This window comes from Dermacentor albipictus, chromosome 1 (genome assembly GCF_038994185.2).
Source record: "Dermacentor albipictus isolate Rhodes 1998 colony chromosome 1, USDA_Dalb.pri_finalv2, whole genome shotgun sequence".
NCBI lineage: Eukaryota > Metazoa > Arthropoda > Arachnida > Ixodida > Ixodidae > Dermacentor > Dermacentor albipictus.
The window spans coordinates 329,076,456-329,104,201 of record NC_091821.1 but is presented as its reverse complement, the minus strand read 5'-3'; the positions used below and the strand labels follow the sequence as shown (position 1 = coordinate 329,104,201).

The 27,746-nt window shown below is 46.5% G+C and overlaps 1 protein-coding gene across 3 annotated transcripts in view; it reads right to left on the bottom strand.

Moving 5' to 3' along the window:
* Window positions 1-27,746, bottom strand: part of LOC135909309 (titin-like) — a 204,235-nt gene that overhangs the window by 22,179 nt on the left and 154,310 nt on the right. For all 3 annotated transcript variants that reach the window (XM_065441257.1, XM_070531661.1, XM_065441248.1), the window contains 2 exons: window positions 26,060-26,168; window positions 16,487-16,564 (listed from right to left, as the gene is read on the bottom strand). In XM_065441257.1, the coding sequence (XP_065297329.1) occupies window positions 16,487-16,564; window positions 26,060-26,168 (187 nt within the window). The remainder of the gene's footprint in view (window positions 1-16,486; window positions 16,565-26,059; window positions 26,169-27,746) is intronic.

Here is a 27,746-nt window from a genome sequence, read left to right as displayed (position 1 = left end):
AAATAGGATGTGTTCAATAGTTTCTGTGGTTCCACAAGAGTCGCACGTGGGCGTATCTCCCATTCCAATGCGGAACGAGTAGGCCTTCGTAAATGCCACCCCGAGCCAGAGGCGGCATAATACAGTGGCCTCAAAGCGGGAAATTTTGATGGCACTTGTAGCCTTAAGGATAGATCCAGCCTATGGGGATCACACTTCGGAAGGTTGGGAGTAGACCAGTATTTGGGTGTCATAGCTTTAGCCATGAAATGATGCTTTCTTGCAGCGTTGGTTCTGGATAAGGGGATTGGAACTGGCAAAAGACTTATGACTGCTTCCATCTGAAAGCACTCATAAGTATTTTATTATAAGAAGGGGCTAGAACTAAATGCTTAAATAACTACTGAGAAGGCAGTGTTGCGCTGGCAATTGCAAGATAGGATATGTGTATACACGTATTTACAGCACTTGTCACATAAAACGCCTCCATAAAGTAGCTCTCTTATTAACAGCAGTAATGCTTGTCATACCTATAAAACAAGCATCGAAGAAAGAATAAGTGCCTTTAGTACTGAATGTACCAGCACGGGAACGGGTAATACAGGCGAACAAAACTATATGCTTCAAAATGAAAGAGTTAAACAATCAATTAGATTAACAAAGTAATGATGCGCTTGACGGTGTATATTTGCTGCAGTGAAGTTATAAGGTAGCGCTTATTGTTTCGTTGCGAAGTTCTGTTGAGAATTGAGCAGGTGAACGGTGCATCTGTGGCAGTAAGTGCATAACGCTATACATATATACGCCGACTAGTTATAGTTATAGTGCTGAGATGGCATATTTGTGGTAGCGTGTAGCGCCTATCCTGACTTGTAGAAACTAGGCTCGTGGTGTGTTTCTTGGTGTTTCCCCCTTCCAACCACTATTCGTGTTTTTTCTGTAACATCCCCCCTACTGCAATGCCTTCAGGCGATCTGTAGTATCGTAATAAATAAATAAATAAATAAATAAATAAATAAATAAATAAATAAATAAATAAATAAATCTGTGCGGTCCTCTGCTGACCCATGTCCGTCACTGATGTAGTTAACGTGAAACGGAAGTCTGAGTGAGTTCTCGAGAAAAACCACTACAGCGATAAAACGCAAGTTTTTAGCAATCGCAACCTGCAGTCTGGTAGCAGAGAATGCCCGATGGTAATTATTTAGCCGAAGTAATGACAACAGTCAAACTCTGCCCCTGACAGCGGGCACTGCACTGGGACTGTATGTCTTTGCTAGAGGCAACGAATCTAGTCGCAAAGATTGGCGTGACGGAATGATACGCCGACATGCAAAGGGACGAGCTGCGATTTTACGTGCTGACCGATGCACGCGTCTCGTTCATTTTTCTTTCCTTCTCGAAGCTTCTCCCTGTCTCGTCACACTGACCCGCCTTTCATTGCGCTTTCTGCTTTCCTTTCCTCTCGCTGCTGTTTCCAAAGCAGCCCTTGTCACGGCCACATGCATTCCGCAGGAATAGTCGATGAGGGGGATCGCTGTGCAGGATGTTGGTGGAGAGCCACGCAAGAGAGGCTGTTTCCATTGCCCTCATCGGCTCGATAGGGAGGAGGGGGAAGGCAGCTCGCGCGTCCGCCGCGATTCAGTCGAGACGCTCATGAGCTTTCAATGCCACTTGCCACCCCGACAAAAACCCCGGGAATCAAAAGGTCCCCCCGGATCGCCTTCCACTGACGTCACCTCGGATAGCGGTACTGTTGGAGAAACGCTTCACACGCAAGGCGCGGTATAGGGAGCTGTAACGGAAAAGGAGCTTCGGGGGCGGGGAGGTGTTGGAGGGTGAAGTGTGGGAGGAAGGGCGTGTGTGTGCGTGGAGACGGCTGCTTATACTCGCTTTTATTTACGTCTCTCCTCGAAATACGCCGGGGCTGCAAGCCTCGGGGATGCGTCGTGAAGGAAGCGCGCGAAGCTTTCGCGCAATCAATGTGTTTCTCTGCACTGGCGCCACCGGGGAGAGCGCGCGCGCGGAACCACAAAAGGGGTCCCGCGCCAGTCCAATGCAGGCATTCGCTCACGAGTAGCAACGGGAGCGGATATAGAGGGAGACGGACTTCTGAGAAACGACGAACGAAAGAAACGGAGGAAGAGGGACGGTCGACTCCTGCGCCCGAAGAGGGACGAGCCTTCTTAGGTTGCAGGCCAAACGAAAGGCGGCGCGAAACAGGACACTTCGGGCAACGAGGAAGATACCACGCCCTGGAGCTAGAAAGGCACCGGTGGGTCAGACATACAGAAGCGGGAAACACAAGAAGAAGCAAGCATGCTGGACGCGACGTGAGAGCATAAGGGTGAGGAGAAAAAGGAGGCAAGGCATCGCCGACCCGGGGTTGTTTCAATGGAGGTCCTCTTTCTGACACCACGGGTGTCGACCACGCTACTGGGTCGACGCAATAGAGAGGGGAGCCCAAGGAACTTTTTTTTCTCGCCGGGCAATCGGTTTGTTAGCGCGCTTTTGTCTCTTGCGTTATACCTGCTTTTGTCAGCCTCGCGCACCGTCTCTATCGCTATTTAGTTCGCTTCTTTGCTTTTTTTTTCTTTTTTTACTCATGATAACGCTTGTTTGTTCTTTTTTTCTTATCACGGCTTTCAAGGCTGGCTTGGCTGGCCTTACGCCGTCGTGTCTGTTTCCTTGTTATCTTTCGTTTATTTGCGGTTCTCCTCTTCCACGTCTCGCTGTGCTCCTATCGGTTGTCACATATAAGGCGAAGCGGAGATTGATTTTTCAGGCACTGTTTGAGTTGCGCTAAGCCTGTCGACGAAGACGACAGCCGGTACGTTGTGTTGCAAGGCGAATGCACACTGGCGAGCCGCGATAACATGTAAGGCGTGCAATTCATCCGAATAATCGCGTACTTATTCAAGTGGTATAAGAAATTTTGCCCAGTTCAAAACGCAGTAAAAGCATTGCAAGAATAATATATTCTACGCTTGGAACTGTGGGTTCTCGTCTTTAATGTGGGCGCCTAAGCGATGGGCCCCCTTACGTGCTCTTTCCTATTATGAAACTTGTTCGCATCCAAGTTACGTAACGCTAAAGAACGGCAAGACAAAACATATACGCCAGAAACTATTCAATCTGGACTAAATTTTATTTTGTTATAATGTGCCGGTTCTATTGGACATCGCGTCTAATGCTTTTTGTTTATTATCGTGTCGAGGAATACAACGGCTACGTGGGTTCATGTGTACACTTAATAGCCCTTTATCCCCGATAGATATTTGGGCGCGGAAACTAGAGTGTAAACAATATCTACGCGACGCATCTGTTTTGATGTATAGTTTTGAAACAACTGTTTATGCGCGGGAAAGAAAATATACAAGACAAAGGCGCAATGCTTACGCATCACCAAAACGCGCCATCCACCTGAAATTCAAACAGGGAAATCTTAATCGGCGTTATTGAAAAACAAAGATGGTTCACATTTCCATTATTGCGTAACCATCGGCCCGGTCTCTCGCAGAGATGCTTACTCTACATGGCAGCTGGACGGATAACAGGTAGACACAAGGAGAAACCAACTTTCAATTTTAACGGTTTTGTTAAAGAAAACAAATATGAAAACACGGAGTCACATATACGTCGCATGCTACGAATTTCCTCGTCGTGTCAACTGTTCGGCCACCGCATGGAAATATGTATTTAGCTCTTTCTTTTGATGTCGACTGCTGCAACAACGTAATGAGAAATTGCCGTTACTCGGCGCGCCCTGGTATACATTATGCACGAGTAGTAAAATTCATTGCTCATTTTTATACCCGCGGATGGCTTGGTGAGCGGAGCTTTCGCTGTCGCTTTCTGCGTACGTGTTTCTTTTTTGTTGTTAGTTTCTTTCGAAATAGCCGGGGAGTAGAGGTGGTGTGTATTGTGAGAGCACAAAAAACAATTTAATTAGATGTACAAATATCAGGCATCGGGTGGTGGGAGAGAGAGAGAAGAATATAGGAAGGTAGGGATGTTAACCAGTCAAGGGTCTGGTTGGCTACTTTACGCTGGGGGAAGGGAGAAGGGGAAGACAGAGAAGGGAGAGAGGTGTAGAGACACGTACGGACAGTACTTGAGTTAAAGTCGCTCGCGCAAACCAGACGTTCTGAGAAAGCGCAAAAGTGACATGTAAGATACGTACTGCAGTCACAATTTCATGTTATTCTGTGCTCTCGCGCTCCTAGCAAGGAAGAGCATAACCTTGAATATATAGAAAAATAGCTAAATCAAAATTAAACTGTGGGGTTTAACGTCCCTCAACTGCATAGTTGGCTAGGGGGGACCACGTAGTGGAAGCTTCTGAGCCAATTTTATCACCTGAGGTTCTGTGCACTCCAAGCACGGCACACCAGAGCGCTTTTGCATAACGGCGTGTGGGAACTGCCGTCATGATCCGTGTTAGGGGCCAGACACAGCGACGTCGCGGCTAGTGGAAGAAGACGAGACATGCTCCAACTGTGGTTGGGCCTGCTGGTGAGAACTTATTGTTAATATTTTTTTCTTTTTATATTTGAGCACCTCAAATACCCATGTTCTGGCGTTTTACGTGAGGAATGGTCCAGTACATATAGAAATTTAGAGTGCCAAAACTATGATTTGATTATGAAGCACGCCGTAGTGGTGGACACCGGAATAATTCTCACCACTTGAGGTTACTTCCCGTGCACCCAATGCTAATTAACGTGCACCCAATGGTACACGGGAGTTCTTGCATTTGGCCCCCATCAAAATGCGGCCGCCGCAAGTGCGTATAAAAATGAGACAATAAATGTGGAAGAAACGGCAACTGCAGTAATGAAAGAAAAGTAAGTGTGAATTACAACAAAAGGAAACAAACTGGAAATGCAGAACATATAGAAAGGAATACTATAAACATGAACCTAATGAAAATTAGCGTTGTGAAAAAAGAAAAAGTAGGTACAAAAGCAAAATTGATAACTCCAAGTATGCAGCATCGGCGAAAACAAACAAGTTGTAGTACACAATACAAGAAGTTATAGTTCGCTTGACATATCGACATAAAGACCTCGAAGTACCGTATTATAACTTATGAACAACTTATCAACAACTTTTTCTCATGGCCAGGACTTCGGGCGTGCTGCTTCTCGACAGACAATACCGAAATGCGGTCGCTGCTGCCCGGGAATCGAACCCTCGACCTCGCGATAGCGCGGCTTTTCTTTTTTTGTTACATAGTTCATTTGAGCACAACACATACAATCGTTTGATACGAGTTCATTTATGCAACAGTAACGTAAAATATGGATAACGTTGAATAATTCCACCCATCTCATATCTTTGGCAATGCTTTCAGCAAAAATATTCATAAAGATAGCGTGCATTGATATCCCAATATATATGCGCCATGTGTCCCACTGCGTCATACCGCGTGTAGGCCAAACAGGAAGGCAAGATGGAGATTCGTTTACCCTGAGAGCTCTAGTGCAAGAAAACGACTGCGCTACCACGGCGGGTACAGGTAAAATTACGATGGGAGAATATGAATTGAGGTAAGGATATTGTCTGCAGAGAACCATAATGAGGTTGAAGTATGGGATAACTCTACGGCTTAGCTCCTTCCTGAAGAGCTGCGATAAAATCTGAACAAGTGAAAGCTGCAGAAATTGAACCGGCCAAGAATACAAACTAAAACGCCGACGTTAAGCTATTTCTTTATCTACGTTAACTGGTTCCTAAAGTCGTTATTTTTTCTTGTTACATATAAACGAACTGAGGAACCCTTGTTATTCGTAGCTATAAACCTTACTGTTGTTTTTGTTCAGAATAATATAAAAGACAGACGGGCCCGCGAAAGCGGGACTCTAAAACAAGGAACTAAAAAACAAGGAAGTCTTAAAACGGAGATTGCGCTGCCGAGTTAGTCACCGGCAGGAATGGTGTCCGCTTTGTTGTTCTGCCGAGGACGGAACAGCTCTCGTAAATTCCAATAAGTCTTCCCTCAAAGCACCGGCTGTAAAATGCTTTTATTACTACGGCAGGTTGCCCTCTGCAAGGCTATTGGGGGCCGGCGAACCCGTGTTACGGCGCCGGCAGAACAGGCGACCTCGCACAAACATTGCATTGAGACTATGCCACAAGGCAGGAGGACGACGCAGAGGCAATGTGCTCGCGCTTACAATGCGAAACCCTGCACTCTGGAGCAATGCACTGAACGTCCCGTGCGTCACCCACTGAAGCGTGTTGCAGAAACAATAGGACTGGGCTTGAAAATAAAAGCCGTCCCGCTGTGCGACCACGGCAAAGGAGAATAGGCGTCGAACCGTGTCCATAGCACGTGCCGGAAAACCGAGTAAAACACGTCACCGGGATACAGGGTTCTTGCCTTTACGTCGAATCGATGTTTTGTCGGTTCGCCAAAGAAGTTGCTCTTGGGATGCTATTGGGCATTCGATGACGCTGTTCTCTGTAATTTTATAGCTGGCACGTGGCGTTGAACTCACTTCCTATGTATTGAAAATACCTTCTTTTTTTTTCATGTACGCGAGATTTTTATCGACGTGTGAAATGGATAGACATTTTCAATAATAGCGACATAATGGACAGTAACGTATAAGTCCAATGTGACACATCACAAAACGCTTGAATTTAAATATGAAAACGCCATAAAATATGGAGCGAAGTAAACGCACTTTATTATCGAGATGTTATGCTCCAACAGCCAAGAAACTTAATGACGTACAAATGTGTGTTACTTTTTTGGGGGGGGAGGGGGGGGGGCTTCGGTAACCTCGGTATACGTATTCATTACCCACTGATTAGTGTCCACATAGCAGGAACACTACAGAACCAATGAAATTAGATGCCTGGCATCCCTCTCCTACGTAAGCGCCTGCACTTGATTAAATGCGTGCGTTTTTATTAGAAAACAGACACTCTGGTATGCGCCTTTCTGAAGGTGGACGGCGATCAAGAAATGACGAAATGCCGAATGCGCTGATGACGTTGCCAGCGTCGGCTGCAGCCGAGTAAACCGACGGCATCGAGAGCGACGGTTGAAACGGACCGTGGCCGCGTCACGCCACACACCCGTACGCGCGGGCGACGAGGCGAAATTATCGCGGAGCGGAAATGAAACAGCACGCGGACAGCTTGACAGCTCACGAGAGGAGCCCGCTATCACTTTCTGAGCCTCCCCACGACTCGCTTCGACGAGAAGGGCGCATTCCGGCGCTCATTTTTCCTTGTCCTTCAAGCCTGGGACGCGAGCGTCCTCTTCGTCGCCATCCAGTGGGCCCACGCCGCTGGCCAGAGTTTTCTCTTTTTCTCTCATTTGGCGCTTCTACCGTTTTCTTTTTCCTTTTTGTTTGACGCTGCTTTTTTTATTCTTATTGCCGCTATTTTCGTCACGTCATCCCGGACGTCAGCGCCGGCCTTTTCATTTGGCGCCAACAGCCGCGCCTTCCAGGCCTCTTTGCGACCACCTTTCCTCAGGAACGCTGAGACACGGACGGGCGCTGCTTACTTTTCTTTCCCCACCCGTTCTGGGTGGTTTTTCTGTAGCCGGCGTCTTCATAAGCGTAGCCTTTGCCGCTGCTGCTGCTCGTCTGAAGGCGTCACTCTCCTGTTTTATGATGCGCGGTGTGCGAGCGGGTCGCAGGAGGGTGATGGGCCAAGAAGGACACCCCACGGCACACGTCGAGATCAGTCCTTGTCGTCGCCTGTGCCTCGGCCCTTCTCTCTTTCGCGCAATCGATACCAGATGGCGCAAGTGACCACGCGAGCTGGCCGGACTACGATTAGTGGCGGAGGGTCAACGAGAAGATAATCGAACAGCATCCGCACCACACTTCGGGCAAGGCTTTCTCCGCGCGCAACGCGAGTCGAACTACACAGCGCGTCCATCGTCCACTCCTTCTCACTTAGTCTGCTTTCCTCTCCTCTTCTTCAGTTCGCCTAGATTTCTCTCCTCCTCGTCTGCACACCCTGGTGATTCTTTCTCGTCCTTCACTTCTCTTTGTCTTTCACGCCCACACAACCGCGCTCACATTTCCTCTTCTCCCCCGCGTACACTCCCCGCATCTTTCCTTTTCCCGACAATGTTTCATAACTTGACTCATCGCTTTCCCCTTTGTGCTGTTCGCTGGGCGTGCTCCGCTGATGCAGTGTCGTCCACACGATTCGTTTCCTCCTACGGCTCTCGTTGCTCCGCCGTTGATAAGGCCTTTCTTCTACCGCCACGTACACGGTTGGACCGAAATGAAAGGAAATGACATCTTCACTTTTCTTCGCACTGCTCAGCAGTGTCTAAATTCTTGTCGACCGAAGCAGCAACGTGGTGCAACACTACCTCTTTCAGTGGCAGGGCCTCGTTGCCGAAGGGGAGGGAACCCCTCTGAAAACTCTTCATTGAATAGAACGCTAAGACGTCCGGTGGCAAACTCGAGACGCCTTGCGCAAACTAAACGAGCCACCGGCGGCTCTGAGCGCGCCAGAGGAGAGTCGAAGGCGAAGATGCAGGCGGCATCTCCCAAGCCTCGGCGTTCGGAATCCGCCTTTGGCCACTGCGGCCGGGGTTTCTCAGCGTCTGTGGAGCATGAAAGCGGATAGCGACTTAGTCGGGGCCTCCCCTTTTCAGAGAGCCGGCGCAGCCAACTTTTCTCGCAGCGTGCCTGCCAGTGTGGAAGTGATTGCTGCTATAACGACGTCGTCGAGCCGGGCCCGCACAGCCGTACCTATAGAGGCAAGATTTGCTTAGAGCAGAGCGCCTCTCTCGCGAAAGTCGTACACTGCTGCCCGAAGGAACTCGGAGAAAGGCTGGATGGAAAGGGGCCGCTGCCGAATTCTTGCGCAAGTCCGCGCCCCTCGCGAGGGCGACTCTTCATGGTGTTCGTTTGGCGACGCGGCAGCGCCGGTCTTGATGGAGCCCACGAGTCACTCGCGATTCGGGTTTGCCGCGCTCAAGGGCGCTTCGCCTTTGTGGCTAGTGCACGACTCTACGAGATGATGATACGGAGCCCCAGGCGGCACTCGGGCCGCAGGGCACCGAGACACAAGTGAATAAGCATCGGTGAATTGAAAAACGAGGCTCTCAGGTTGCGTAAGCTCCGTGGAAATATTAACGTTAAGTTGCGTCGGCGAACCCCACACGTTTACGAAATCATCGTGCAGCAAAAGGGAAAATAATATGCTGATGTCTTGTGCGAGTGGCTGCCCCTCCGCAACGGTTCGCTTACTTTCAAATGCGTATGTTACCTTTTACCCTGCACGCCAATTTCCCTATCATAAAAACTTCGCCCAAGCTTGCTCTCTATGACGAAGTGTCTCGTACCATGCTGTTTCTTCTGATGGCAAAACTTCTAAAGCTTATCTCTTAAATTTTTAAGCACAGTTCACTTGCTTGCTACTAGCCAACCTATTAGTTACAGCAATTTGTCGAGTTTAAATTCTGTTTATTGCTGCGTTTTACGATTTTAAACGTTTGCCCGTTTTCTGCATCATCGTACTAATCTACATGATATGTGTGCTGGTAGGCTCTGCAGTCTTCCACTTAGGGTTTTAACTACTCTTTTCACTTGATTTCTTTGTTTCTCGATTTATTGTTCTTTAAGTGTAACTGCACACCAAACATTTAACCATGGACGTACTTCTATAAATTATGTAAGAAACAAGGAATATGCTCTCAATTTTACAAAATATATCTGTGATGCGTAATTAACATACAACTCGGATGATGGAGAGAACAAAAGTGGAGTAATCTAGCCGAGGCAGCCGGTGTACCACTCTATGTCATTAATTAATTAAACTTGAGACAAACACGTATGCACACACCTTAAACACAAAGCATTCGATGTTCAAACAACCTGCTTGACGGGAAAGAAAACTTGGTTTAAGCTATAGTTGGCTCATTTTGTAAGTATAGACCGGACAACGTTCAAAATAACATGGACAAAGAAGGGACATGCACAGAAAGATGGGCGCAGTCCTCTTTTATGTGTCCTTCCTTTGTCCTTGTGTTTTGCGTACTGTCTTGCCTATGTCTAAAGAGTTTGCTACTGAACAAATGTTCTTCAAGCTGCACATGTTAGACAGAGAGAGAGAACAGCAAACTATCAGCCAACAGAGGTACTTAACTTCTCCCACGTCGTTAAGTGAAGGCACTTTTGTGATTTCTCAGAACGTCTGGTTTGCGCGAGTGTCTTTAACTCAAGTACTGTCCGTACACGTCTCTAGACCTTCTCTCTCTTCCCCTTTTCCCTTCCTCCCTTCCCCCCAGTCTAGGGTAGCCAACCAGACTCTTGACTGGTCAACATCCCTGCCTTCCTATTTCTCGCTCTCTCTCTCTCTCTCTCACGTCGTTAACAATCTCTTCCAGAGTGAGCGGAGTATTAATAATTCCGGATATATATATATATATATATATATATATATATATATATATATATATATATATATATATATATATATATATATATATATATATATATATATATATATATATACATATATATATATATATATATATATATATGTGAATGTATTGGTCACTGTCGTTTGTAGCTCTTCCACTGCATAGTTCAGATAATTGTGCACACAGCCAGGCGTAAGTACACCTTGGGTGCTTAGCACAGTACAAAAAGTGTTCTCACTTTTACTGAACCTGCTATCAAACGAACCTGCGAACTTGCCAAGTTTTATGCTGACCCTATAGTTATGCTGAGAGCTATATGTATTTGCACACAACTAAAAAGACAATATGTGGCAGTACGTTAGACTGGCTAGCAATCAGTGTTGGTATAGCAGTAGTTCTGAGAATGGCTTCAACGCGTGCTTATATAGGTTCAATGACTTCCGTTGTCAGACATTACATACTTAAGGTAAGCAATGAAAACAGCTACCTAACCTAATATTGCATGTGCATTGACTAAGGTGTGCGCCAGTGAAAAGGAGGATGGTTTCGTATTTGGTGCTCGTACTTGTTCGGCGTTATATACCGCTCACCGAACAACTGTTCTGACGTTTCTACTTTGCCGCACGAACGGTGATTACCACAAAACTTGTACTAACACAGGCAAGTTTCCGGTACTAAGTATCAACTTTCTTAAGATGGCAAAACACGGCTCTTCTAACGATGACAACGCGCCAAACTGTTCTGCGTGCACTACTGCTTCAGGGAGATACGATTGCACTTCCCGCGGCGAACACAGCGTTGAGGATCAAGCCAGTGTATCCACGAACGCTACACTCTGTGTTACCTAATGGCTTATGACAATTTATACGGCTTGTATTGCTCTCAGTATCCTTGATCCAGACAATGGTTGTTTCAGGCCAATATTGTGCTCCCACTCTTTCACGAATTATCTGCGGCCTCGCCACGAGGAAAACATGAGCCAGGACACACAGCATTAACGAAGCACCGATTATGCAGTGCTTGAATAGCCCGGATTTGTACGCGGCAGCGTGTCCTCTTAAAGAGGGGCATTGTTTCCCCTATAGGCCACTCATAGCGTTCATGACACGAGTAACAGCCAAGCTCAAGTAAAATGAATAATTTGCTTGAATAAATGGTGACATCCTAAGGGCCGTCAATTCACAATATTGCTAATCAACTACGCTTAGAATCGCGCTGAACTGAATAGTATTATGCAGAACACGCCAACCGCGATGAATCGAATGTGAAGAGACGGTAACGAGTCAACACTCGAATCTAGAGCCACTATTAGGCCAGCCCGTCTTCAGATCTACTAACATATATCATGCTTAGCTCACGAAAGAGAAATACAAGAACGACACCCACGCAGTGAGGCATATGCAATACATTCGATTCTGCCACGGAGATCGATCATGGAGCAAGACACGCGCCGCGATCGCTATACAGTAACCATGAAATCGGAAGCCAGAGCAACGTCGATTCTCGTTTCCACAGGAAACCGCGGGCGGAAGGAAACCGGCGAGCTATATCGCCCCACGTCGCATTGTGTAAGCAAAACACTGGAACCCGGCTACAAAGGGGTAGCGAATCGGCGCCATTCGATACAGCGCGCACGCGAGTCGACGCAGCGCGACGTCGGTCCCTCTATCGCGAGCCCGGCGACTCGGAGCAACCACCGGCACTGCATGACGACGACTCAATCTTCGCGTCATCTGAAAAGGCGTCAATCGGCGCGGCAAGAAAGCTTTTCCTCTCAGCCCGGTTCTGTTGTACGCGGGAAAAGCGCGCACGCGCTCGTGCTCGTGCCACACGTTGCAAGGCTGGAGCGGGCACTGCTTCTTCCGCAGCAGAAAGAGAGGGAAAAGGGAAACGGAACGATGCGCTGGGGGGGCGGGGGGGGGGGGGGGTGAGACGCTAGCTCCTCCGTCACGTGACGGCGGGTCGCATCAATCTGAAGCCAGGGAGGCAAAACCCATCGAAGCTGAAACCCACCTCGGGGCCGCGGGGCGAAAGCCATCGAACTGGAAGCAACGCTGGCGGACGGGGAAAGGAGAATCGCACGGCGCGGAGCGCGGGTCAAGCCAACCGGAAACCCCCCCTCGCCCACCTCCTCGCCCAACTTCCCCAGCGCGCTGTGCGCTCCTTCCTTCCGCAGAAGCATCACTCTGTTCCTCGTAGCGCGCGTATCTGGCTTTCCTGCCTGCTGGCCTGCTGCATGGGCCGAGCTTCTCGCCACTGGCAGCCGGAAGCGCCCGTGGTTCTCTGCAGCGACCACGAGTTACTCTGGCCGGCTTTGCAGATAGTTATAATTGAGTCAACTCCCCCACCGGCACTCCGGTCGCAACCGCAGTTCGTCTTCGCTGCCCTTCTCACCTCCGGCTAGCGCTCCTCCCTCCTACCCGCTTTCTCGTTATGACGAACGATGCTGGTAAATTGTTGCTTTTCTTCCTTAACTTTCAAATTTTTCGAATACTCTGGCACTCCCAATCTGTAGTTTGAACATTCATAAAAAGAAAGAACGCTGACTTCTGAAGACTGTTGCCTTCCAGCTTGATTATATATTATACTTCACGCGCCATCGCCTCAGTTGTTTTACATCATGGAATTGAAGCTCCTCTTTTCACAAATGCATACCATTACGCCTCGGTGGCTACATATCCATGTACAGACATTGGATATTAGTATAACGTTCTGAAAGTAAATTATTTTTCCCATCCTCTCGTAATGACTAATCAGCAGCAAGATACCTTATTCCGGGATGGGGATGTTCAAGGCTGATTTAGCCATTCGACATCTTACTAATTAAAATGTTGCGGTGTTCTCAACGCGGACCATGAACTGCAGTGTCATCTCTCATAACTATTGCTCTGTCAGGCAGTTCTTTTAAACTTTTTTGTGTTGACGTAAAGTCATGGCCCAACAAATTTTTCACGCAAGTGGTGTACTACCGTGTCGTGTCCGCTTCCCATTTCATAACAACAAGAAAAGTTTCTGAAGCATTGTATGTTCTTGCACCAGACAAAGTTATGTGCCAACTCAGACTGATTAATGGTTTGATTAGCAGCATGTCTTTACTATTCCAAGAACATCAATACTTCTTGGCAATATATTGTTTCTTCGTGGTTTCCTTCAGTTCAGTAATAACAACGTTTCAAAGATCTTGCGTCACCCGGACATGCTATCGTGTTATCGAAGTGCAATCTTAAACAAGAGAGACGATTAAAAAACAAGGCAAATACATTTCTCGCAATGCAAACGAGCGGCATGACCCCGCATCAGAATCAATGTACAAACGCAATAGTTAGTGAAGAAAACGGCGATACACGCTATCGAGCCAGTCGGGAAAATGTTTGCGGACGCTTGAGAGAAATTTCACTAACCCGCTATATGTAAAAGCAACCCAAATTAGCTTTACAGAAACCATGTCATATTGGAAATCAAGGGTTTCCACAAGCTAGTTCTGTTCTGCGACCATAATTCTCTGTTTTCGAACTTCATGCCGCGACGCACCAACGTCCGCCTGGCCGCAAATCACCTATCGGTATAGCGTGCGACTGATCATCCAAGCAACCGTGGAAAATTTTGGGCTGAGCCTGTCCGATAAACCCTGTGGCCGTGAGCACCCCAACTAGGTCCTTCCTGCTCCGACAGGACTATCTGGCCCATTAGTCACCAGCTGCTTTTGGGGCTGAAAGCCGGCGTCGAGGTGCTGTTTCGGCTGTTACGATGCGACGCGCTGAAGCGCACTCTTCAGGCTTGCCCGTACGTCAGGATCACATCCGTATCAAGGACCACGTCTTGTTTTTCTTCTCTTTTTTTCATTATGCAAATAGTGCCGCAGGGGCCGGGCGATGTTGACAAAGACAACGCAAAACGGGTGATACCGACAATGCAGCGCCTGAGTAGTTGACACCGAGTTATCTTGTCTTCGCCGTTGCTTGTATAATGCGTAAAGTGAACCAATTAGCCGTCCTTCAGACAGTTATAATTGTTTATTCTTGTGGACGTGGGTGCTGCTTATACCGTTGAGTTGACCCTCTGTTGCTCGTAACGCGGTCATTCTTTCTCCGCACGCTGGAACCATCGCTAGTTAGCCATCCAGGCTGACCGCCTGCCCCTTTTCGCTGTCTTTCTTGCTTTCTGTCTACGCTCTTCTCCGTGTTCTGTGTTTTCATTTGTTTTTACAACAATGTTCGCAACAAACTTTGTACTCTGTTTCGAGGTAGTTGTCAACGGCCATTGACGCTTCTATTATTTTTTTCAGTTGTGCTACTGGTACTACTACAGGTATTTATATTATTCACAAAGAAAGAAAGAAAGAAAGAAAGAAAGAAAGAAAGAAAGAAAGAAAGAAAGAAAGAAAGAAAGAAAGAAAGAAAGAAAGAAAGGAAGAAAGAAACAAAGAAAGAAAGAAAGAAAGAAAGAAAGAAAGAAAGAAAGAAAGAAAGAAAGAAAGAAAGAAAGAAAGAAAGAAATATATGCAAATCTTATGCACTACATGTGAGAATCGACGTTATGCGAAGAAGTATTTTGCAGGTAGCTGGCTATTCAAAGAGTTACCAGATGAGTAAACGTGTTTGTGTAAATCAAGCAAGCAATGCTGCGTGACGAAAGGAGCAAGCTGGCGATGACGATAGTATGACGGTGACAACAACAGGACAATTTCCTTTTTTTTCAGCGAAGAAACGTTACGACCTGTTATGTGACCTCCTGTAGAGTTACTTTGTAGGCTCCCTTGCTCCTTAAAGACAGCTTATACAGTAACTCTAACCACGTAGGCTCCTCCAGAAGGCGGTACAACGCCGCGCAGAATGTTTGTAACCTTAACAGTTTTTACGAAAGGACAACTGACTGCAGGCTGATCTCAAAGGCGGTGCTGTCCAAGACACAGTCTGCAAGCGTTAGCTGCCACAAGGCAAGAATGGTAGAAGCTGGCAGGCGCCTTGCTCTTGAAGCGCGCGCAAAACATCATTGAATCTGTGGCCGAATGGAAATTGACGCACACAAACGTGTTATCGCTCGTTGTACGTGACGTGACTGTCGTCTCTAAGGGCTAGTTGGCGTTGGCCGGAGACAAGTATGCGTGCCAGTATGACCTCATTGTCACACTACTGCGAAGCGGGAAAAACATGCATCGGGATTCTATAAATCTTCTCTTTTCGGCCCCTGTGTGCAGAGAAATGTGCAGTGGCTTTTTTGAACTAGATGTCCTAAAAAGAGTTCAAATGATGGCTGTTAAACCAGTTGTCAAATCTTCATTTTGCTAACTCCATAGCGATTTCTTACAAAGCAAGGGCTAAACGTCTGAGGCAGCTTTGTTAGGTAAGCAACCAATTGCTCGTTGCATAGAACCCGGAGTGCAGAGCACGTGTTCATTACCTGCATGGACGCCGTTTCCCCTGGGATATACTGCATCGAACTCCAGGAAAGGAACCTTTAATTACTCCTCATGGTGATCCGCATATTACGGTGGAAAATGTCGATGGCACATGCTACGTATGATCATGCGACTGGAGTACTGGAATAGCTGTGCGATATGCAGATATTATTGTAGTCAAGAACGAAAAATTCAGTTAAAAGTGTCGCGCGTATAGCTGAGTCTTTTAAGGCACAAGAAGAACCGCCCGATTGGGTGCCCGTCTCGGACGACCTTGTTAATTTGAAACGCTTTTGAAGCGGGCTCCACCATGAACATGGTGGTGGTGGCGTTTGTTATTGCTGGTTTTTCCCAACAAGCAACGAAAAAAAAACGCATAGGATCGCGGCCTAGTGGCTAGAGCACCGAGATGCGGTGCTTGGACACCGAAGTTCGATCCCACAATCGGACACGCGTGGAAGAAGAGCGAAAACAAAGTGAAACAGCAATCTGCCTACCGCAGTGCGCCTGGAATGAGCCAGAGAACGCTCCACGTTAAAAGGACGAAAGAAACCAAGAGCCTTTCCTACTCTATAGAAGTGTTGTGGCCAAGCCTATAGAAAACATCGATATCATGCGGCTTTCTTTGTGGGTTCTAAATTTGCTGTCTCCTACTGCTCCGAAGTTGCCAGCGTTAGCTCAGTTTGGCAGCGAATTACCTTGACTTTTTCCTGACGAAGACGTAGACGTCGAAATCTCGGTCGATGGCTCCGTTTTCCCCATCGCTGCCTCGATTTCTGCGACATGAAGGAGGAGTAAGAAGAAGGAAAGAACAGTGAGAAATGGTATTAAGTTTTATTTCAGGAGGGTCTCCTGAACCCCTCACCCCATCTCATGCACGTGCACACAATTAAAGTATAAATAATATGAAGAATTCACTTTAAGGAAAACTACAGAGTGAATTCCTCGAGGAAGAATGAATCTATGCAGGTGTATCTTTGTTTATTCCCTACTGGGGCAAATATATCCACGAAAATGCAGTTACACTTGTGGTAATGCCAGAACCAGCGATAAAAAATATAAAAATGCAAAGTACTATAGAGGGAAAAATTCGGGATCCTAGATTTGTGCAACATGAGTAACCTCACTCAGGGCGCGTCATTTGCTGTTTCTGTTTACGCACGGAGTCCATTGTATGAAACAATAGAGAGAGGCAGCAGAGAATACAAAAGGAAAGTAAAGCTTTAAGTACGCCCGGTAGCATGGAAGTCTCCATCGCCCATCACTATAAAAAAAGTAACGAGAGACAGCACCGCAACATTGAAAGGACGCTCAAAGCACTAATACACTGGACGTACAAATTACTGAAAGAACGAAATGGAATAAAACATACCGCGAGCATCAAAAATAAGAAATGTGTGTGCATTGAAGTGAGTGCAAGAGAAGAAGCCTGACTAATGTGCATGAAGACCGTTCCTGGCTCGTACTACAACCAGCAGCTAAGGCAAGAGGAGGATAGGGGGCTGGGAAGCAAGAAGGTGAACGGTCAAAGGACTCCCTACCAGAAGGGCAAGGATGTTTTAATTTTAAGGCGAGGCTAAGAAGTCATTAGCATTCAATTCTGGTAGAGTGGCAGAATTGAACGTATACGGGCTGCTGTATATACGCCGGGGAGCTTAATCATTATCGTCATCGAGGTAAGTGTTAAAGCAGAAAAAAAAAACAAGTTAATACATCCCTCGCGAGAAATTACCGGCGCGGTAAATACATAAAGATACTTTCCGCTTATTTTCGTCGAGTTCTTTCATCTCTGGGAGCCCCGAAAGGTGTTGTTCGTGTCAGTAATGAGTTCTTTCATCCATAACCCAAAGAACTGCCTCTCGAGAAGTCAACTGCAATATTTAGGTTCTGTCCTCATCACCGACTTACAAGTCCGACTGTGTGATTAGAGCATCATGAAAAGATTTGTGTATACTGGCGTTAGAAGATGTGCTTTACATTCGAAATATCATTATAAGATCATCTATTACGACCTTTTTCTCCCGTCCTCAGGGTTGCTTCCGCTCATTATGTGTTTCGCTTGTAATTTTCATACGCTTCCCTTCATGCGTTGGTCTTTTATACTCAGAATGTTGTTTTCTTTTCATTCTTTCTTTTTTCATTGTCGCTTATTTCTCATGAGCAACACGTGCAGGTAATTTTGCGGATAAGTCAGCGTTGCTGCAGATGCCATTCGGCGCTTTCCATAATTGCTTTCGAAGCTTCAATACACTTCTATCCCAACATGATAAGTAGCCTTGTTCATTATATTTTGCAGCGTAAAGGGCACTTTGAATAATTTAGAACGAACAAAGGAATATTACGATAACTTTCCAAACACGATGCTCTTTTTGCAGTGAGCTGTTTCTCTCTCTCTCTTCCAGTGCGTGTACGTGCGTGCGTTCATGCACGTGTGAGTGAGTGAGACAGGCGACAACAGTGAGCAATAAAGGAAACATTGCGCCTCCTTGCTAGACGCCCATCTCAAACGAGATGCCTCTTCCTATCTAGTTGGGTACTGTATGCTGTGTAGTGTGGAATTCGCTTGCTGCCTTTACAATATAGAACCCTATCTTTCTTCCCTTTCCTCAAGTAAGGGTGGCCTATGCCTTTCTTCAAATAAAATACCCCCCCCCCCCCTCTCTTTCTGCAAGAGTTCGGGAATACCGATCCCTGAGACTGAGGCAGCAGATGTTCTTAAAACATCATTTATTTCGGTTTCCACTAATAAATTACCTGACGGCTTACCCGATCCACCATACTTCGCGTATCCGTTGATGCAAAATATCACATTCGATCCCATCAGCATTGTCGGAGTAATTGAATCATTGAAGAACTCGTCATCCACGGCAGTAGACGGTATCAACGCCGAAGTGCTAAAAGATACTAAACATGTGTGTATCCTGTTTTGATAACTCATATTCCAGGAATCGCTTAACAGTGCTAACTGGCAGGTGGGCAAGGTCATCCCAGTCTTCAAGAAAGGAAGCCGATCATCACCGAGTAACTACCACCCTATTTCCATAACAAGCGTATCTTGTCAAATAACGGAACACATTTTATACTCACATATTGCTAACTTCCTAACAACCGTCAATTCTTTTCACCCAAGTCAACACGCTTTCCGTAAAAATTATTCCTGTGACACACAACTTGCTCTTTTCTTGCACGGCTTAGATTTCAACCTACATCGTAACATTCCGGCTGACACATCATTTTTAAATTTCGAAAACCATTCGATAAGATCCCCAATGGTCCTCTCTTAATAAAGTTAGCCCGTCGTAACATTCATCCGTGTGTTCTAAGCTGGATTCGAGGGTTTCTAACTAACCGTCTGCAGTTCATATACACTAACTCACACTCGTCATACTTAACACCCATGCTTTCAGGCGTACCTCAAGGTACCATACTTGCTCCCCTCCTACTCTTAATATACATCAATGACCCACCTTGTAATAATTCTTCTCATATCCGACTCCTTGCAGACGATTGTATGGTTTACCGAGCAATTACTAACCCCACCGACCATTCGGCCATACAAAGTGACACATCACGCATACAAAACTGGCGTAACATTTGGCTCATGTCATTAAATGTATCTAAAACTATGTTAATGTCTATTCACCGTCATCGTAATTACGATATGCCTAATTATAGCATCAATAATATGCAGACGGCAACAACTGATCTTGGTGTGTATATCTCGCGTGACTTAACTTGGACTTGTCATGTTAACCACATGATAAATTCTGCTAATCGTACTCTAGGTTTTCTATGCCGTAACCTATTCCTCGCTCGACCGACTATCAAACAACTTGCTTTCCAAACTTTTGTGCGGCCGAAGCTGGAGTATGCCAATGTTAATTTTGACCCCCACCACAATAACCTTATTAATGCCCTTGCGTCGGTTCAGAACCGCGCGACACGATTTATCCTGTCTATAATTATTCGTACAATTCAAGCACCGCAGCACTAGAAGCCCAAGTAAGCTTACCCGCTCTAGCCTCACGCCGTAGAATAGCACGTCTTAACTTTTATTCATAAATTTTTTTTTTACATCCTTTGCCTTTTGACAACCCGTACATAAAAAGAGCACATTGCATTGCCCGCACCAGTCACTCTAACGCAGTACATGCCCCACAAGCCCATGCCGTGACTTTTCAGAAATATTTTTTTCGGCGCACAACACATGGCCGGAGTGGCCTGCTCACCGACGTTGCTAATATCATCAACCCACTTGCATTCAAGCGGCTCAACGAAAAAATCCCCATTGCAGTTTGTAGCATCTTTGTTTGCCATTAACCCCCCCTCCCTCATTTAATGTCTCAGCAAGAGATATTTGAAGAAATAAATAAATAAATAAATAAATAAATAAATAATTTTCTGTCTTTGCGATTAAGCGATATTGCTGCTTACATTGCTGCACGACAAGCCTTCGCAAATGGTATGTGGATTAACGAGAACAAGGGAAACCTAAGGGCTAGATTCTTCGTTACTTACAACCATATCACGGAAACCGACAACGCGATTTCTCTCCCTAATGTACCCGCCTTGGTGACAGTAATCTACAGCTTCGGGGTCTTTAGAAACTTCACAAAATCCCAGATCTTTCCCCTTAGCACTCCTTCAACAAAAAATGTGGTGAAACGATTTTCAAGGTTTTCTATGCTTTGAATCTTCTTTTATCTACAGCAGGAATTTATATTCATTTGACGCAATCGATTATGACATTTGACTAGCGCACACAGTGTAAAGGTAAAAAGGGCAGAAAAAAATGTCATCCTCTTTGTTTTCTCCACAGGAGTAAGTGCAGCTGCTTTACCAGACCTTCCAAATTTCCGAAGTGATCTATGTCTTGCACCTACGGATAGTTAATTTTCCGACCTTTCCTTGCACCTAGGGACTTCAGGTCTTCGCGCAGTCTAGGGCGTATCAATCTCGAATCACTTGCTTTCCACTTCAATAAGTTCCTGGCCCCGGCTGAATATTAAGGGGCAAAGTGGCCCGAATTTGGTTCATATGACGAGTAAGGTTGCAAGGGCGGCGAAGCGAGTGAAAGAGTACCGAGGAGGCAGCTGATTAGTTGGGCAAGAGCACGGTTACAGAAACGCGCGAAGCAGCACCTTGCGCCCGAAAAACCAGCTAATACTCCGGGACGCGGGAGGAAGGCACGGGGGAGGGGAGGTGAAGCATAGGAGCTCATCCCCTCGGAAAGCACTTCTTCTTCGAGGGCGCGGCCTAAACGCTCATCAGGCGTCAAGCACCGCGGTACCACTGCGCGAGGCGTCGTTATTGGGGAGCCGGGCCGCCCACTCCGTCCGAACCCTTCCCCCACCACTCTCTCCGCTATTTTCGTAGCCAAACAAGATTAAAGCAAGCGAACGAGCAAGAAGAAACGAAAGCGCTAAAAAAAGACACGGCAGCAGCGGCCGCGTCAAGTTCGCAGGCGAGCAGGCAGCGTTGCCCGCGGCCATCAGCTGGGCGCATATGAACGCTTTAGGAAACCATCGGGCGGGGAGTTCACAACCCCTGCAGTAGTAGTGGCATTGGAAAGACGGGGGAAGGCGCGAGTTAGCCCGGAAAAGGGGAGTTGGCCCGGAGTGAAAAGGGAAAATTGGGAAAGCGCCGTGGAAGGTAGAGAGAGAGGTGAGAGAAAGGGTGGTGGAGGGAGAAACGGGGCGCAGAGACGCTCTTCCATAATCACACCGCACGGTGCAGGGAGAGTGCAGCGGCCTCTGGCGACGGAGCGAGCGCTAATATCGCGAGCGTACTTTACGATCCTGCGGGGCTTTACTGCTGATGTGATTATTTACGAGGGCACGGCGCCGCTTGGAGCTGCTCTTCACTGACGGGGAGGATCACCCGGCGTTGTAAACGAGACCGTATTATTTACGCCTGAGACGGTGCGCGCGACCGTCCTGTCCTCTTCCTGCTGGAGTTCCTCTTCTGCGCCCTTCACGTCCTCTTCTTTTTATCTCTGTCTGTCAGCCTAATGTTTTTTAACGACGAAGGCACTGACCTTGGTGGGAATATTCTCAGTAAGTAATGCGATAGAAAGCAGCACGCAGCTGACGTAGGTTCAGCGCTTAGTAACTTGTTCAAATTGGTAATCACATTTGCAACTTGTCATTGCGCCGATTTAACTGCCCTCTGCTCCATTTTAGCCATTTGGATTAAGAGAGCTTGCTGTTTCAGGAGCACCCTGAAAGGAATTCTAGGAATAATGAAGAGAGGCGAATATTCTTAACGCAGAAGTGAAACATCAGAAAATAGCAAAGATCTTTTTCACTAAGTATGCGTGAAGAAGAGATGTCTGGCTTTTGCATGAGAAGCATAGAAGCACAAAAGGAGGAAAAGAAGGAAAGAAAGGCAGGGAAGTCAACCAGGCGCACGTCCGGTTTGCTATTCTACACGGGCAAAGGGGTTTAAGGGATGAAAAGAAAGAAAGGAGAGGGAGGGAAGGAGGTAAGGAAAGAAGATGAGGAGGCAGATTTTTTCACACTTGTGGCACCTAAAAAAAGAAGTTTCGACGGAATTACTGTGGTATTCCGACCAATTAAAGAAATGAAAAGGTTTTGGAAAGTGAACCCAAATATTTTTGCCTCAGAAATCGTTGCGCTAGCAAAAGAGAACGTAGGTTCTTTCCGAGTGAACAAAGACGGAAGTTTCTCAGTCAGTGTGAGTTCACTCGCCTCAGCCAAGAGTTTGCTGCCATGTGTACAGGTGGCTAGCTTACTAGTGAAGCCATTTATTCCGGAGTCATACATACGAAATGTTGGTTAAATCAGAAGCGTACGTACCTCTAGAGTACAGGAGTGAGGCAGGAGTGAGGCAGGAGAGAGGCAAGAGTGACCTCAGCTAGACACCAGACCCGTTACATACGTCAGGAAGAGGGCACTGTGGAATCGTGCCCTGTGAGAACTGTAATTTTGCAATTTATCTCTGACCGACCAAACCCAGAGGAACTGTATCTTGGCTTCTCTACCCATCCAGTCGGGGAATATCTGGAGTCAGCCAGGCGCTGCTACAACTGCCAGAGATTTGGTCAGTTAGCGAAAAACTACCGAGGAACAAGGCGCTGCAAGATATTTGCAGAAGACCATTACCACAAAGACTGCAAGTCTGCAAAGCAACCTAAGTGCGCGAATTGCAACGGGCCCCACACTGCATCATTTTCTGGATGCCCTCAGAACAAAGCAGCCTCTCTTCAATACCAACACGACATTATCTATGGTCGCACACAACAGCGTGGTGCACCGGAACCAAACATGAATACGATGAACCCAGCGCAACCACCTCGACCGCAAGCGCCTAAGCACCAGGGAACTTCTATGCAATATGCAAAAGTCGCAAGGGGACCACAACACCGAGGACAAAGTTTGGGGATATCACCAAGCCAACATCAAGCTCGACAAGAAGTTCAGGAGGGATCTCGTCAGAAGAGCAACGACATGGCTAACATGCGACAGAATACGAGCACGCCGCAACCAGTAAGTGTAACTCCTCTGCGTCTATTGCTGAACTAGTCATACCAATGTTGTCCTGTGCTTTAAAAGCCATACCTGCCGTGATTCCACAGGCCAATGACCTCCCGCAGGTCAAGGCCGTATTGCCGATGGAACAAGTGATATCGCGAAGCACTACATCAGCCCCTGCGCAGGCGGCGCATGAATAATTGCTATGAAAATGTCGCCATATTCCAGTGGACCGTCAATAGTCGTCGCTCAAAGTCTGCGGGCCTTAGAGAACTGTGGCTCAATTCTCCGTTCCAGTATTATGTATTACACAGGCCGGTGTAGACAACGTTTTTGACTAGCTAACTACGTTCTTTATACGTCTTCTCAATCATCAGGGCTAAGCAGAGCGACGATCTGTGTTCGAAGAGACCTGCCGAGCCTTATTAAGTGCAGAAGCATGAGACGTCCTAGACTTCGTAGCATTTGAAGTTCGGTGTAACCGAGTAAGTATCGCTATGGTCGTTATTTATCTACAACCCTCTACAAATATTTCACTTTCCACATAGACAGGCTTCTTTCAGAAATGCGCAAAAGATGTAATATTTATCGGGGATTTCAATGCGCACCATGTCATGTGGGGAAGCGCCTACTGCGACTGTCGTGGAAATGACCTAGAAAAGGCAATTCAGAAGAGGGATCTGTGTTTGTTGACTGACGGCTCAGTGACGTTCCTACGGGGTCTTTAATTACTGCAGCTGCCTGGCTGCCTCGTATGTGTGTAAGCTAAACACGGACCTGTATGAATGAGCCGTATGTGTAGTCTCATAGCGGGGGGGCGGGTTCTCTGGGAGGCTAACGCCCGTAAAGTGAACAAAAAAGATAGCCAACTATAGTATGGCGCAGAAGAAAGAAAGGACGTGGGACTTCACCGCGCGCCGCACCTGCACAACGGGGGAGTGCACTGGCACCGGCCGCCGTTGCTGCCGGCTGCGTCTGCTGTCGTCTGCCCTCATACGACGCCGCGGCAGTTGTGGCGGGAAAACACGGGGATGTGCGCCGTGGTAGACGCCGCGGTAAGAACCAGATTGTGCATTCCAGAGGTAGATCATTGCAACAGTTACAACTCCAACAAAAATGGGAAAAGCGGGAAGACCGTGCATTGTCGCACGGCCAAAGAACGAGCCGAGTACGAGCAGAGGCGTCGACAGCAGAGACGCGACTATAACCAGAGACAACGTGCTGGTGCGAAAGCGGAGTATGCGGCCACTGGCTTGGCCTCTGAAAAACGTCAGCGAGAGCAGGTGCGAGAGTCTAATCGTCGACGTCGAGCGCAAGCTACCGATGAACGTTGCGCGTTGGAGGCCGCTCGTAAGCATCAAGCTAGGTCGTTCGAGTATGCGTCCAAGCGGCAGAAGCGGGAGTTGCCACCCCCTTCGAGTTTCGCCGGGGCGAATTATGGAGTCATCATTTTGCCTCCGTAATTGCTTTCAGTTCATTTCACGTACCTGTCCCCCGAACCCGGCTTGGCTCTTCATGTCAACTTAACCTGCTCCTGTCATTCTTTACCAGGACGTTCTTTCACTTGGATCGTGCACTTACAGCTCCTGTCATCCGCCATTCATACTTTATATCGCTCATCAAATATTATTTTTAAATAAACATTCTACGCGAGTGCTTTTTGGGCTCGCTGACCATACCCTCAGGATACCAAGCGTTACCATGCCCAACCTTTATTTTTTTTCCATTGGCGTTTCTTCTAATAAATTAGCGATTTGGGTAATTTTATACGCCTTTTCATTTATTTTTATTGGTTTTACGCCCATTATTGCTTTAAGTAGGCGTAGGCTTGCCCTCACATTCTTTTATTGTCTTTTACAAATACCGGGCGGCGAAGAGTTCGGAGTGGGACGAATTGCAAATTCAAGAGAACGTTGCTGGACGCAAAGTTTGGCCATAGTCGCTCGGTCTACGATGGACAGCTGCGCTGGCTAATCCGCCACCATGTGGATGATTCGGCCGAAATTCTTTTTGTTCACTTTCCGGACATTATCCAGCCTGATGCCCCAGCTACAAGACCATGCAGTGCCGCCATATTTTTTGTTCCCTTTACGGATGTTACCCAGCCCAGATAACCCCGCTACAAGACCACGTAGTGCAGCCATCTTTTTTGTTCACTTTACGGACGTTAGCCAGCCCAGATACTGAGACCACGCATATGGCTCAATCACACAGGTCCGTCAGGTAAAGAGCTTCGCTGTAATAAATTTGGCTTGATTTTATGAGCAAGTGTGTTTGACTTAATCATGTGAGTTGGCTTCCCACTTGAGCATGTTTTATGTTAATTTTCGGTTCCTGCAGGTTTTCACTGGGCGTAATCTTATGCAAATATGAGTTTCTGGCACTCGGGTAAGAGCACAAACATTTCCTAACCATCATATATCATTTTAAAAGTGACACGTTGCAAAGTTCATTAAATAATAGCGAAATTATTTGTATGAAGCCTCATTTAGCTGTCACTGACAACACATCTGGCTCTGAACTATTCACTTTGGGCATTGATGGTGAACGCTTCTGACGCTACCATAAAAAACTGATAATGCTAGGTACCAATGTTACGACTACAAAAAGCTGCATTACAGAGCCAAGTTAACTCTATCTCATCGCTTCTTAACTGAACGTGCCTGTAGCGAATGCATGAAAAATAACTGTGGTAAATATATCTTGCTGTGGGTTGCTTGGAATGGCTGCGCCTAGCAAGCTTTTAGTTACATTTTTGCAAAATTCACCGTTACTCACCGTGAAGCTGTATCTTGCCTTCCGTTTTATCGAGAGCGTTTTGTGCCATGCAGTGGTAAGTGCCGTAGTCTTCTTTCCGCAGATTTTTTATCGACAACTTCATGTATACCTAAGAAAAGCAACGAAGTTATGTTTAGATATTCGAAGAACAAATTTCAAAGACGTTCAATATAGCCAGCCACTCAACAGCTTAATATTTTGCGTAATGATCCACCTATGTCAGTAGAGAAACAAATAAACACACAGCTAGTCTTAATTTGCTTCTTTTGATGTACTTGAGATGCAGTGCGTGACACAACACGGAACGGTTTGACTGGTAACTTTTGCTCTCCATAGATACTAATCTCAGTTCCATGAGCTGGAATTAAAAGCCACACGAAACGCGGCGCCCAATGTTTACGGCTTTGAATATTATGTTCCACTCTTGTAGCACTTGCAGTTGCAAAAGTTCATGAATGTCATATTCAATGTGTCCATTGTTCGACTAAGCAATAGAAGAGCTCCATAAAAAACTCTACGACAAAAATTAGGAAACTGTTCTAGGTCAGCTTCACCAAGGCCCACTTACGCGACACATTTTGTGCATTGGGCTAACAAAAACAGTGTTCTTAATAGGGTCTCGCATGTTGTGGTTTGTATATCCCCTACATATGCCCATGCGCGGTATGTACAAAGTATATGAGTATTTGTATATGCCTCGTTAACAACGTCACAGAATAGTTTTGAAGGTAAAAAGAGCCGGTCTTCTGCAAAATTTATGGAGCCCTCTTACCTGCAAGGGCGAATTAGCGACTGTACTCTGTTGTTTTTGTACATTCAGGTTTGTCATTTCCGTGTATCGATGCCAGAGCTACCAGCGCACGTCACAGTGTGTTTGCAGCCTCTATTTGTATTACTTTGACACTACGAGAGTAATAATAACATGTACTTCCCTTTAGGGCGACGATATCAATTAGCGAGTGAGCTCGAGCTGATGCGGCATCGCTTACAGAACAAGCAGGAAACTAGAGGACCACTAACAATAAGTGCTCATCGAACTGAACTCTCCTATTTTGCTTTTCATGGAACTTGCCCTATCTTACTTATTTGTGCAAAATTAACTTACGAATGAGGTTTTCTCTGGTAATGTATCGCTGCAACGTGGTGTACCTGTATGAGTTAAAAGATAAGCCAGGCCCTTTCGTTACTACTCTGCTTTCACACGAAGTGTTCAATGCAGCAAAAACGTGCTGAGCTGGGCCTACGTAATGCAAATATGCCAAACACAGAAGGAACGCTTATATCAGACTATTGAGAGCGAGAGAGAAATAAAGCTTTTTAACGAGTGACAAAGTGGTTGGCCGACTGAACATGCTACTTTGCAGGGAATAAGGGATACCGCTAGTTTTATCAAAGGAACCTTATTTAAGGCAAAATACGTGAACTAAAATTACGTGCTGCGGCGTACTTTATACATGTACGAAAGCAAAAACTGACAAAAAAAGAAAGAAAAAACTGACATCTATGTGTACCTGATCTAATGCATGTTCACTTTATCAGACAATGAGATTCGCCGACGTTTTCTTGCCATGCTATAAGTAAACAAGCGAACAGAGCATGCACTGATAAGAAACTACAAATTAAATTTTTTCCTCCTTTCGCTTGTATTCTTATCAAGTAAAAACTACTGTGCTATTTTTGAACGCCG